Source organism: Neoarius graeffei, chromosome 28, assembly GCF_027579695.1.
Source record: "Neoarius graeffei isolate fNeoGra1 chromosome 28, fNeoGra1.pri, whole genome shotgun sequence".
In the NCBI taxonomy this organism is placed as follows: Eukaryota; Metazoa; Chordata; class Actinopteri; order Siluriformes; family Ariidae; genus Neoarius; species Neoarius graeffei.
The window spans coordinates 29,840,145-29,854,151 of NC_083596.1; the positions used below are offsets into that span (position 1 = coordinate 29,840,145).

At 39.2% G+C, this 14,007-nt stretch overlaps 1 protein-coding gene across 5 annotated transcripts in view; it reads left to right on the top strand.

Annotated features, from left to right (window-relative positions):
* mvb12ba (multivesicular body subunit 12Ba) overlaps positions 1 to 14,007 on the top strand; it is a 362,744-nt gene that overhangs the window by 308,720 nt on the left and 40,017 nt on the right. For 4 of the 5 annotated variants that reach the window (XM_060913298.1, XM_060913299.1, XM_060913297.1 and 1 more), the window contains exon 9: positions 9,343 to 9,402. The exons of the other annotated variant lie outside the window; for it this stretch is intronic. In XM_060913298.1, the coding sequence (XP_060769281.1) occupies positions 9,343 to 9,402 (60 nt within the window). The remainder of the gene's footprint in view (positions 1 to 9,342; positions 9,403 to 14,007) is intronic. 5 annotated transcript variants of the gene reach the window in all.

Here is a 14,007-nt window from a genome sequence, read left to right on the forward strand (position 1 = left end):
GGTTCCTCGTAAAATTAAGGATCAATTTCACTCGTGATTTCGCGATTCGGGCAATTTTCAAAACTTCGAAATCACTCGTGAAATTGATCCTTAATTTTACTCAGCCCCATACGATTACCTATACTTATTCTTGGTATGATCTTTGTTGGTTGACCATTCCTGGAAAGGGTAACAACGATCTTGAATTTCCACCATATAAGTGACAGTGGAGAGTTGACAGTTGATGGAGTCCAGACTCTTTAGAGATGGTTTCATAACTTTTCCCAGTCTTATGAGCATCAACAACTCTTTTTCTTAGGTCCTCAGAAAAATCCTTTGTTTGTATCTTGATACGCTTCCACAAACATGTTGTGAAGATCAAACTTTGATAGATCCCTGTTGTTTAAATAAAATAGGGTGCCCAATCACGCCTGATTGTCATCCCATTGATTTGAAAACACCTGACTAATTTCACCTTCAAATTACCTGCTAATACTAGTGGCTTACATACTTTTGCTACTCATAGATATGCAATATTGGATATATAATAAGTAAATGACCAAATATCAAGTTTCAAGTCAAGTTTATTTGTATAGTGTTTTTAACAACAGACCTTGTCGCAAAGCAGCTTTACAGAAAATTAAAGGCTTTAAACATAAGCTAATTTTATCCCTAATTTATTTGTGATGAACAAGCCTGTGGTGACAGTGGCAAGGAAAAATTCCCTCAGATGACACGAGGAAGAAACCTTGAGAGGAACCAGACTCAAAAGGGAACCCATCCTCATTTGGGTGATAACAGATAGCATGACTCTAAATAACTTGCTTCTATAACTGTGTCCTATATACTCATGAAGTGCAACTGTGTAACCAGAAATCAGTGATGGGAATAACGGCGTTAGAAATAAACGGCGTTACTAACGGCTTTACTTTTTTTAGTAACGAGTAATCTAACTAATTACTTTTTACATCGTTATAACGCCGTTCCCGTTACTTACAATAAAATACTATGCGTTACTTTTATTAAAGCTGTTCTCATCTGGCACGCTGCTCGTTCAGCATTTCTTTACTCTGCTTTAATGTGGGGCGGGGAGATGCGAGACAATGGCATAGTAAGCCAATCAGAGTAGATTTAGACAGCATACATAGGTAGGCTCTGCCTACTGCACTACTGCGCACACTTTCAATCAGAAGACACAGCGATGGCAAGCGGTCAGCCCAACACTGCGTTTTCACATTGGAAATACAGCCATTACTTTTCATTACTTGAAATAAAAGGCAAAAATGTCTACATGCAATGCACATTATGTCGAGGAACGAAGCGTTTGTCCTCGTCAGTGGCCAGTAATTAGTAACATAATTTTAATAACTACAAAAATATATTAAATTTGATAGATGTCTTATCTCACATTGTCCCACAAAAATATTAATATAGTGTAGATAACGTTACTAATTGGTTCTGTTAAGTGTCCATTTCAGTCATTAAACACATTTAACATTCACTTTTATTATGATTACACTAATTGAATTTGATTTTTTTTTTTTTTTTGGGGGGGGGACACAAAATGTAACGGAATAATTACTTTCCCTGGTAATTAGTTACTTTTATGACAAAGTAAGTCCGTTACTAACTCAGTTACTTTTTGGGAAAAGTAACTAGTAACTATAACTAATTACTTTTTGAAAGTAGCGTGCCCAACACTGCCAGAAATTCATTATAGTTTTAACATGAATCCTGTTGTGTTGAAGTTATCAACTGTTCATTGGTGGAAACTTGAGTGTAAGATTGTACATGACAACTGCAGTCCTAAAGTTATCATGTCAGTTGTAGCCTCAGCCATAGTAGCAAAGCTGTAATAATAATTAAATAATATCTTTGTCTCATTTGTAGAACTTTCTATCTGCTTTTAGGTCTTGTCAAAATCTGGTGATGGTTTAGGTCATATTTATTCAGAAATATAGAAAATTCTAAAGGGTTCAAAAACTTTCAAGCATGACTACATATTTACATATTCATGATTGGCTCATGATTCTTTGACTAATTGGTCAAAGTATCATGAGTCAATCATGATAAAATTTCTCAGAAAAAAAATTCTTGATTCCTGTTTCATCAAGAATTTTTCAGACCCAGTAGCAATTAAAACTTCCATTTAGTTAGAATTTTAACCAACATTAGAGTATATGCGCTTACTGTGGGACTGAAATATTGAACACCCAGCATAAGCTTTACTAAATGTAGGCTTTACTGAAGGTAAGCTCTATTCAGAATTACTGTTCATTGTTTTGTTTTGTTTTTTGCAGTACTAGTCAAAAGTTTGGACACACTGTCTAATTCAGTTGTTTTTTCTTTATTTTTATTAATTAAGACACTTAATGTAGTGATGGACTGCTTTTTCTCTTTGCTTATTTGAGCAGTTCTTGACATACTATGGATTACTACAGTTTTTGAATATGGCTATTTACTATGTTGTTATTATTTACTATTTAATTATTTTGATGGGTGGTTCAGTGGTACAGTGGTTGGCACTGTCGCCTCACAGTTCCGGGTTCAAATCTCACAGCTGACAAAGGCCTTTCTGTGTGGAGTTTGCATGTTCTCCCTGTGTCTGCTTAGTGCTGGTCCCAAGCCAAGCTAGATTGGGGAGGATTGCATCAGGAAAAGCATCTAATGTAAAAACCTATGCCAAATCAAATATGTCAAGTTTATTTGTATAGCACTTTTAACAATAAACATTGTCGCAAAGCAGCTTTACAGAATTTGAACAACTTAAAACATGAGCTAATTTTATCCCTAATCTATCCCCAATGAGCAAGCCTGTGGCGACGGTGGCAAGGAAAAACTCCCTCAGACGACATGAGGAAGAAACCTCGAGAGGAACCAGACTCAAAAGGGAACCCATCCTCATTTGGGCAACAACAGACAGCATGACTATAATATTAACAGTTTTAACATGAAATCAGTTTTGTTGATGTTATAAACTCTTCATTGATGGAAACTTGAGTGCAAAACTGTTCATGACAACTGCAGTCCTAAAGTTAGCAAGTCAACTGTAGTCCTCAGCCATGAAAGCATTACTGTAAGAATCCAGAGCATCCTCCAGGTGTGACTTTAAACTGTCCTCATGGGGCCATCCTCCACAGTAGCAATGGGATGAGACTCCAACCAGACACAGGGCACCAGGATGGATCAAGCAGGTCCGAGGAGCAGAAGAGGTCAGCATCTCGATCCCAGGACCGACATGTAACTCAGAGGGACAGATTTGGGGGGGAGAGAAAACACAGGTTGTTAGGTATGCCCAATGTCACCTGAATAAGTGTAAGCAATGTCTAAAAATAACAAGTATTAAGTCTGTGTGGTAGGCTTGCAGAGACGAGAGTCCTGACATCAGGCATAATGCAACAATGGCATGTTAATATGGTTAAAAAATATCATGACCTGCTCTGGCTGGTTCCTTGAATGGGTGATGGGTGCACACTCCTCAGCAATGAGACAGTTGGAATTATAGATCAGAGCGAGTGCAGGCAGATGCAGATGGGACCCTTAGGGCTGGCCAAGACAATTGAGTTACATTTCACTGGGTCTGGGACATGCGACAGAATGTCTGACAGCCGATTCCCTGCAGGCTACGAGAGCCAGTCAAGGTCTCCACCCTCTCCACCAAAAGATTTCCTGTTGACTCCATGTAACTCAGAGGGACAGATTTGGCGGGGGGGAGAGAAAACACAGGTTGTTAGGTATGCCCAATGTCACCTGAATAAGTAGGAACAGTATACATATTGCACTGAGTACAAGCAGGGACTCCGGCAACTAACTATGACAGCACAACTAAAAGGGGAGAGCTAGAAGGTAACACAGGCATGAGGGAGCCCCAGGACATAAAGCAGCCAGCCACTACACCGTCAACAAACTCAAGTGAGCAAGCGAGTGGGGACTGACAGCATCCATACATCCCAGTTTACCAAAACACTCTATGTCTGAGGACCCTCCAGATCTACACCTTTACCTCATAAACACCATTAACAAAAGGCTTGACTAAACAGATATGTTTTCAGCCTAGACTTAAATGCTGAGACTGTGTCTGATTCCCGAACATTACTTGGAAGGCTGTTCCATAACTGTGGGGCTTTGTAAGAAAAGGCTCTGCCCCCTGATGTAGCCTTCACCATACGAGGTACCAGCAGATAGCCTGCACCTTTTGATCTAAGTAGGCGTGGCGGGTCATAGAGGAGCAGAAGTTCACTCAGGTACTGTGGTGCGAGACCATTTAGTGCTTTAAAGGTCAGTAGTAGTATTTTATAATCAATACGAAATTTGATTGGGAGCCAATGCAGTGTGGATAAGACAGGCGTGATGTGGTCATATTTTCTAGTTCTAGTAAGGACTCTTGCTGCTACATTTTGAACTAACTGGAGCTTGTTTATGCACTTATTGGAACATCCAGACAGTAAGGCATTACAATAATCCAACCTGGAGGTAACGAAAGCATGAACTAGTTTTTCCGCGTCATGTAATGACATTAAATTTCTTATCTTAGCAATATTTCTGAGATGAAAGAAAGCTATCCGGGTAATGTTATCAATGTGTGTTTCGAATGAAAGCCTGGGGTCAATAATCACTCTGAGGTCTTTTACTGCTGCACGTGAAGAAACAGAAAGGCCATCCAGAGTTACTGTGTAATCAGAAAACCTACTTCTAGCTGTATGTGGTCATAGTACAAGTACTTCAGTCTTGACAGAGTTAAACAGAAGGAAATTAATAAGCCTTCAGTGTCTAATGTCCTTAACACATTCCTCAATTCTATTAAGCTGGTGTCTCTCATCAGGTTTTGCAGAAACATACAACTGTGTGTCATCAGCATAACAGTGGAAACTAATACAATGTTTACGAATAATATCACCCAGAAGTAAACATATAGAAAGAAAAAAGCAGTGGACCCAAGACAGAACCTTGTGGAACACCAAACTTTACCTCAGTACGTCTAGAAATATCACCATTTATATGAACATACTGATAACGATCAGTTAAATAAGAGCTGAGCCAGGAGAGGGCTGTTCCCTTAACTTCCACAACATTTTTTTAGTCTATCCAGAAGAATGGAATGATCAATGGTATCAAATGCTGCACTAAGGTCAAGCAACACAAGTAGCGAGACACAGCCCTGATCAGACGCCAACAGTAGGTCGTTTACTACTTTAACCAAAGCTGTCTCTGTGCTATGATGAGGTCTAAATCCTGACTGATACATTTCATGGATGTTATTCTTATGTAAATATGAGCATAACTGCTGTGCCACAGCTTTTTCAAGGATCTTGGAGATAAAGGGGAGGTTTGATATTGGCCTATACTGTAATTGGACAGCTGACAGGGATCAAGGTCAGGTTTTTTAATCAGGGGTTTGATAACTACTAGTTTAAAGGGTTTGGGTACATAGCCAATCGTGAGAGAAAAATTTATTATTTTTAGAAGCGGTTCAATTACTTCAGGTATTATCTGTTTGAATAGACGTGTAGGTAAGGGATCTAGTACGCAAGTTGAGGCTTTTGATGTCGAGATTAATGAAAGTAATTCAGTTTCTTTAAGGGGAGTAAAACATTCTAATTGCTGATCTGATTCAGTGATATTGTTAACTACAGGGTCACTTACATTGTCTGACTTTAAATTAGTAGTTTGAATTTTTTGTTGGATATTCTCAATTTTGTCATAAAAAAAAAATCATGAAATCATTGCTATTACATACTGTAGGTGTGCATGTATCTATAGTGGACTTATTCCTGGTTAATTTTGCTACAGTATTAAATAGGAATCTAGGATTATTTTTGTTATCTTCTATTAGGGAGGAGAGATATGTTGATCTAGCAGCACTAAGAGCTTTTCTATACTTCAGGAAGCTTGAACGCTACCAATTTGAACGCTACCAATTTTGTTTGACGACATTTACGTTCCAGTTTTCGAGTGGTCTGTTTTAATGTGCGAGTGTCATCATTATACCAGGGTGCTAATTTTTTGTCTCTGACCAATTTCCTTTTAAGAGGAGCTACATTATCTAAGGTGTGGCGGAATGTTGACTCTAAGCATTCAGTTGCCTGATCAAGTTCTGCAGTGGCTGACAGTGACCCAATCAAAGTTGATAACTCTGGGAGATCATTTATAAAGCTCTGTGCAGTAGTTGACGTGAATGTACGTTTAATACAGTAGCGTGTTGAGGTGCATATATTATTACTCAGACATAGTTTGAATGAGATGAGATAATGACCTGAGATAACTTCAGACTGTGGAAGTATGACTATATTGTCTATGTTTAACCTGAATGTTAGTATTAGATCAAGGGTGTGACCACCATTGTGGGTTGGTCCTATGACATTCTGATTAATCCCTACTGAATCTAAAATGGACACAAACGCTGTTTTTAAAGGGTCTTCTGGGTTATCGAAGCGAATATTAAAATCTCCAACAACTAAAGCTTTGTCTAAGGAAATAACCAGATCTGATTATAAAATCTGCAAATTCAGAAAGAAACTCAGAATATGGCCCCGGGGGCCCGTAAATAATAAGCAATGGAATTAACTGGGTAGACTTATTTTTCGAGGCTACATACATTATATGAGTATGAAGAACTTCAAATGTATTAAATTTATAACCAGGTTTGTGTGTTACACCTAGATCATCATTATAAATAGCCACAACGCCTCCTCCTCTGCCAGTTTGACGAGGCTGGTATATATAACTGTATCCAGGAGGACTCGCTTAATTTAATGCTATATATTCATTTGGCTTAATCCATGTTTCAGTTAAACAAAGTACATTAAACTTCTGATCAGTAATAAGTTCATTAACCATTAGCGCTTTAGATGTAAGAGATCTAATATTTAATAGCCCCACCTTTAAATCAAAGGTGCTGGCAGCAGCTGTACAGTCAGTATGATCTAATTTTATATTGGTTTGGTTACTGGAACAAACTCTCTGAAAATTTCTACCTTTTTGTTTAGCCCGAGGAACAGACACAGTCTCGATGTAGTGGACCCTGAGTGACGACTCTGTGCAGCTAGCAGACAGTCGGTTTAGCCTGTTTGTCTGCTCCCTGGCCTTAGCTCTGGATTGTCAGAAATTAACTAGGCCTGTTCTGAGACTATGACCTATGCTGCAGGAAATGAGAGCAGCACCTTCCTGAGTGGGATGGATACCGTCCTGCCCTAACAGGCCAGCAGTGCCCTCAAAATTAGCTCAATTATCTATAAAGCCCACACTGTTTTCAGAGTACCACCTGGACAGCCAGCAGTTCAGGGACCATAATCTGCTGTAAGCTATATCGCCACGCCATATTGGGATGGGGCCAGAGCATACTACAGCATCGGACATCGCCTTCGCTAATTTAAACACCTCTACAAAGTTACTCTTAGTAACCTCAGACTGACAAAGGCGTATATCATTAGCTCCTGTATGGATAACTGTCTTTGAGAACCTGTGCTTGCCTAGGACCCTAAGATTACCTGCTATGTCTGGCACCCTGGCTCCCGGTATACACCTGACTAAAGCTGCTGGTGGCCCTAAAGGCTGAGCTAATTTCATGTGCCGTATGATAGAGTCCCCTATAACCAGAGCTCTTTCAGGTTTCCCAGTGGGTGCGTCACTAAGGAGAGCAAACCTGTTTGACACGTGACGTGGAGAGGAGGGGTGCTCCCATGGGCGAGCCTCAGCAGTAGCTTTGGCTCTACGCTTATGCCGCCGAGCCGTCACCCATTCGCCCCTCTGTAAGGGCTCTAATGCCGGAGTTGGGGGATTACTAACTCCACCTAAGGCGTCCAGACTTTCCTCTACAGAAACTACACTGTTCTCACGCTCACTAACCTTCTCTAAAGCCTGCACACGCACTTCTAGCACTGTAATCTTCTCTGTCAGAGAGCTAACTAATCTGCACTCATCACAAATAAAGCTAATAAAGCTATCACTAGCGACGGAGGAAGAATGACTAAACATCCTGCACTCAGCACACTGAACAGACTGAAGGTGTGCCATGATGAAAAGATTCACGTGCCTTAATCAAAGATCTGTTGATATTAAAGCAGAGCCGATGTCTATGGCCTCCGCTTGTGGTCTTTCGGTCTCGGTGTTCTTCCGAAAAAAGAGAGAGAAAAAAAATCGGAAAAAGGAAAGCGAAAATGGAAAGTACAAAAGGAACGCGACAGTACAATAAAAATGAAGAGGATACTGGAAAATTATTTGTAGAAAAAAGTTAAAAAAAGATTTGTAATTAACGCCAGCACTCGCGGGAAAAAAGGGCTCGGCGCAAACAACTCAGGAACCAGGAAGTGCATAGCACAGAATGCGCAACTCAGGAACCAGTTCACCCTGTAAGCAATGAATAATGTGGATCATGATGATATGCTGTGGCTTCCCCTACCTAATAGGAGCAGCTGAATGATGATGATTGACTGTTTCATGGCCTCAAATGCATTAAGAAAGCAATAAATTGCACTTATTAACTTTTTGACAAGGCCACACCTGTTAATTCAAATGCATTCCAGGTGCCAACCTCATGAAGCTGGTTAAGATAATGCCAGTAGTATGCAAAGCAGTCATCATGGTAAACAGCGACTACTTTGAAGAATCTTAAATCTATGAAACTTTAAAAAAAAAAAACTTATCACATAATTCCATATACAGTATGTTCTATTCTAAAACGATTTCATAGTTTTGATGTCTTCAGTATTGTTCTAGGGCGGCACGATGGTGTAGTGGTTAGCGCTGTCGCCTTACAGCAAGAAGGTCCGGGTTCGAGCCCTGTGGCCTACGAGGGCCTTTCTGTGTGGAGTTTGCATGTTCTCCCCGTGTCCGCATGGGTTTCCTCTGGGTGCTCCGGTTTCTCCCACAGTCCAAAGGCATGCAGGTTAGGTTAACTGGTGACTCTAAATTGACCGTAGGTGTGAATGTGAGTGTGAATGGTTGTCTGTGTCTATGTGTCGGCCCTGTGATGACCTGGTGATTTGTCCTGGGTGTACCCCGCCTTTTGTCCGTAGTCAGCTGGGATAGGCTCCAGCTTGCCTGTGACCCTGTAGAACAGGATAAAGCGGCTAGAGATAATGAGATGAGTATTGTTCTACAATGTGGGGGACAGAAAAACCTGTGAATTAGAAGGTGTCCAAACTTTTGATTGGTACTATATATCTGTCAAACACAAAACACGTGTGCTAGCATCAACAGGAGGGAAGTAATATGTTGTCACATGAAAGATGATTTTTCCTTCTCTCCTAGCATTGTAGTAATATCTTATCGAACTCGTTTATGATTTTCAGTGTACCTGCAAGAACTTGAAGTAATAATCATGGCAAACACTGGTTTACCTTAACTTCTTACTCACTTTTACAGTTACAGCAGGTAGACTTGATGGGAATAAGGATTAAATCCCTTGCAGAGATTGAAAAAGAGGTGAGTTGTTTTACTTTTTTAATTATTTTTTTATTTTAATTTAATTTTTTTTTTGAATATCTATTTTCCTGCAACCAGACTTGAGCTTGCTCCAATCATAGCATTGTGGAAAAAATATCGGTGATCCAAAAGTGCTTGATATCACACTGCACATTTCTGAAAAGTTACCCCTTTTTTCAAATTTTGACAATGCTCTGCATTAACAAAAAAATAAATAAGGCAGTGCTTTTTAAAAGTCCCAGCTTTGCACCTACCTTGTAGCATCCCATTTGACAAGATGTAAAAAGTTTGTCATGTGGCAGTTCCAGCATTATGGAAATGACATTTGGACTCATGTTGATAAACAAAATGCTTCAGAGCATGGGCAAGCTTAGTATCAGTGAATTAATTTGCATAACTTTTAATGTAACCACACTAGCTGAATACAGACAAATCCTCAAATTTATATATAATTACTTTTCATCCTAAAAATACATAGCATTTTATCAGCATTTTTATATATATATATATATATATATATATATATATATAGGGGCGGCACGGTGGTGTAGTGGTTAGCGCTGTCGCCTCACAGCAAGAAGGTCCTGGGTTCGAGCCCCATGGCCGGCGAGGGCCTTTCTGTGCGGAGTTTGCATGTTCTCCGCGTGGGTTTCCTCCGGGTGCTCCGGTTTCCCCCACAGTCCAAAGACATGCAGGTTAGGTTAACTGGTGACTCTAAATTGACCGTAGGTGTGAACGTGAGTGTGAATGGTTGTCTGTGTCTATGTGTCAGCCCTGTGATGACCTGGCGACTTGTCCAGGGTGTACCCCGCCTTTCGCCCGTAGTCAGCTGGGATAGGCTCCAGCTTGCCTGCGACCCTGTAGAAGGATAAAGCGGCTAGAGATAATGAGATGAGATTATATATATATATATATATATATATACACACACACACACAAAATATGGGAGTTTACAGATTTTTTTTTCTGTGAATTTTAAAACCAATTGCAGAAATATGTTCACTGACAGAGACTTGAATGAACACAAAGTGTAGATTTGAGCGTATATGTCTTTTTTTTATTGAATGAATGAATTATTTAGAGAAAACTGGCTTTATGCATGTGACATTTTGATGGTTCTGAACCAGTAATCCACAACTACATAAAGCACAAGCTTGAATAGTAAATTTTAACATGAAAAATTTGAAATATTATGATAAAAGTAGATTAAAAATTATGATGATTAAAAATTATTGCATCCTCAGTCCCCAGTACGATCCAGAAGAATAATCAGGACAAAAGCTCTTTTAAAATGTACAGTATAATTTAATATTCATTCGCTTAAATAGACCAACAGTTAACAAATTTTTCAGTAGGTTAGCTGCTGCTCATACTTTAACAGAATTACTCTGTCTGAAATAATCAGTCTGCCAGCACATCTTTGGCAAAGTGGTATCATTGTCTGTTGTCTACAACAGGACTGAGAACAGCAACAACTTGATCATAACCCACTCAAGATAGATTCAATTCAGTTTTATTTGTACATCACTTTAACAATGGACATTGTCACAAAGCAGCTTTACAGAAAAAAAACAAATTCCAGATGTTAATTTTACATGTATGAATTTATAAATTTATCCCTAATGAGCAAGCCAGAGGCAATGGTGACAAAGAAAATCACCCTGAGAGATGACATGAGAAATCTTGAGAGGAACCAGACTTGAAATGGAACCCACCCTCATCTGGGTGACATTGGATGGTGTGATTTATAAATATACAGTGCCCTCTGCAATTATTGGCATCCCTTGTAAAGATTAGTAAAAAGGGATAGGAAAAACACCTTTTGGTGAAGTAGTTTCATCTCATGCTGGGAAAAAATGAGATAAAATCACACTGTTTATATTATACTGTTTTTATTATATTTTATTCTATTTTTATTTATTGCATTGCCAGTTTGCACCATGGGTCAGAGGGGACTGATATTTCATCTGTGCTGTATGTCGAGCATGTATAGCATATTTGACAATAAAGTTGACTTGACTTGACTTGACTTGACGACCTTTAATTCAAATAAATTTATTTCAGAGAAAAACAAATCCCTCGTCAAAAAAATATTTTCAACAAAAACACGTGCCACTGATATTGGCATCCATGGAAATGATGGTGAACACAATGTAACTGAAGCATGTTTCCCATTTAAATTGTACATTTTTTAGTTGATTGGAATGTATAGGAACTTTCAAGTTGTAATCTATGACTTCCTGATTAACTGGGGTACAAAAATGAGGTGACACAGAGGCGAAATTCCCTTCATCATCCATCAGCATGGGAAAGATAAGAGAACACACAAACCAAATGAGGGATAAGTGTGTTGACCTTCATAAGTCACGGAATGGTTATTTAAAAAAATATAGTTACTTGCTTCAAAATGTCCATTTTTACAGTTAGGACAATAATAAACTAAAGTGGACACCAATTACAACTGTTACAAACTTGCCTGGAAGAGGGCCCAAGTTTATTTTGTCCCCATGGACAGTGAGAAAGCTGGTAAGAGAAGCAAAAATATTCCACAAGGGTCACTGTTGGTGAATTATATGAAAAAGTAAAATCTTGAGGTTTCCAAGTCTCAAAAACCACCATCAGACACCACCTGCATTCCAACACATTATTTGGAAGGTATGCCAGAAACATTTTTCTGTCAGTTAATCACAAACATAAGCACCTGGAGTTTGTGAAATGCTACTATACCTTTGACTGGAACAGTGTTCTATGGTCTGATGTAACAAAAATGGACCTTTTTGGTGGGTTTAGCATAAAAAGAAGGATGGCTATAATGAAAAGAACCCGATTCCAACTGTAAAATATGGTGGAAGTTCTGTGATGTTTTGGGGCTGTTTTTTCTCCAAAGGTGCTGGAAACCTTCTTAGGGTACATGACATCATGGACTCCATTAAATACCTGGACAATAAAAATCCAGCTGCCTCTGCCAGGAAACTAAAACTGGGTCATAATTGGATCTTCCAGCAGGCCAAGGATCCAAAGCATATGTTCAAATTAACACAAAAATGATTAGTTGACCAGAGAATCAAGTTTCTGCCATTACCATCTCAGTCCCCTGACCTGAACCTCATTGAAAAAACTTTTGGGTGAGCTGAAGTAGAGTGCGCACAAGAGAGGGCCTAGGACCGTGGATGATCTGGAGAGATTCTGTAAAAAGAAATGGTCTCAGATGCTCTGTGTTCTCCAACCTTATAAAATGTTATAGGAGAAGATTCAGTGCTGTTTTACTGGCAAAGGAATGTTGTACAAAGTATTAAATGCAGGGATGCCAAAAATTGTGGCACATGTGTTTTTGTTGAAAATAATTATTTCTTGATGAGTGATTTGTTTTTCTCTGAATAAATTTTTTAATTAAATTTTGTATTTTTCTCATTTCTTCAGTGTGAGATGAAGCTACTTCACCGAAAAGTGAATTTTTTTCTAACCCTTTTTACTAATCTTTACAAGGGGTGTGAGTAATCATGGAGGGCACTGTATAGCCTCTTTAGGAGGCAAGCAATGCACAAATGCATGCATGTCATCCCTTCTCAACACTGGACCTCCACTCCATTGTCATCTATTAGTTGCCAGCCCTACAAGCTGCCTGGAACAACTCTTGGACGTGAAGGTAACAAGCAGTTTCTCTCCTGTCTTAATCTTCATGTTGTTGGCCTGTGGACAGTGTGAAGTATCATCTGTGGTACTGGTATGGTTAGAATATACAAATTTGTGTGTAGCTTTCTCTGTTGATGTTTACTGCTGATGCTTGATGTGACCCTAAGAACTTGGCTCAAATATGGTGTACACTCTGTGTGCCTAAGACAGAGTAAAGGAGTTGAGATTTATATTGGGGAAAATTTCCATTTCATGTTGCTTCCATATTAACAGATATCACTTCATGAACCCCATCATGAAGTTTATTAGTGAACACAGAATGGTCTCAAATGCTTACCTATAAGGTGCCACATTTGCCCACAGACTTTCCAGCTGATGTTGCTGAGTGAACATATGGATGTCCCTTTCCACCACTAGTTTCACATTAATGTTGGACCGGTATTATGGAGCTTTCTTGGCAAAAGACTGTGCATTGTTGACTATAACTTTCTGGCTTAATACAGCTGAACTGACGCACATTTTTACTGTTCCACCCACTCAATCAAAAGATCCCTTGCCATGGCTTATGGCAAAGAAATGCCATTCCACTCTGATTAAATAAAATTGAGGGTCTTTGATAAAGTAAAGAACACCATGTGTAACCTTTCTAATACAGAACAGTCCATAACAATACAAGAATATGTCCATAAATTGGCCTGTAAAGATGGCCCTAAAGGTTGTGGACATGAGGGACCAAATTAATTTTTTTTAAACTGAGCTGCTGCTCCATCACTGAAGACGTGCAGATAATTCATGTTGGGATTTTTCCCCCCATCTACTACGTTTGACCACAGCCTTCTTTAAATGCTCCACTGTATCACCTGAGAAGAGCATAGGATTTCATCTCTGCTCTGCTCCATCCAACAGCAGTGAAAAATGTGACTTGTCTGCAGGTCCAAAGGGCTACCTGGATTTCATCTTGATATGAAGTGG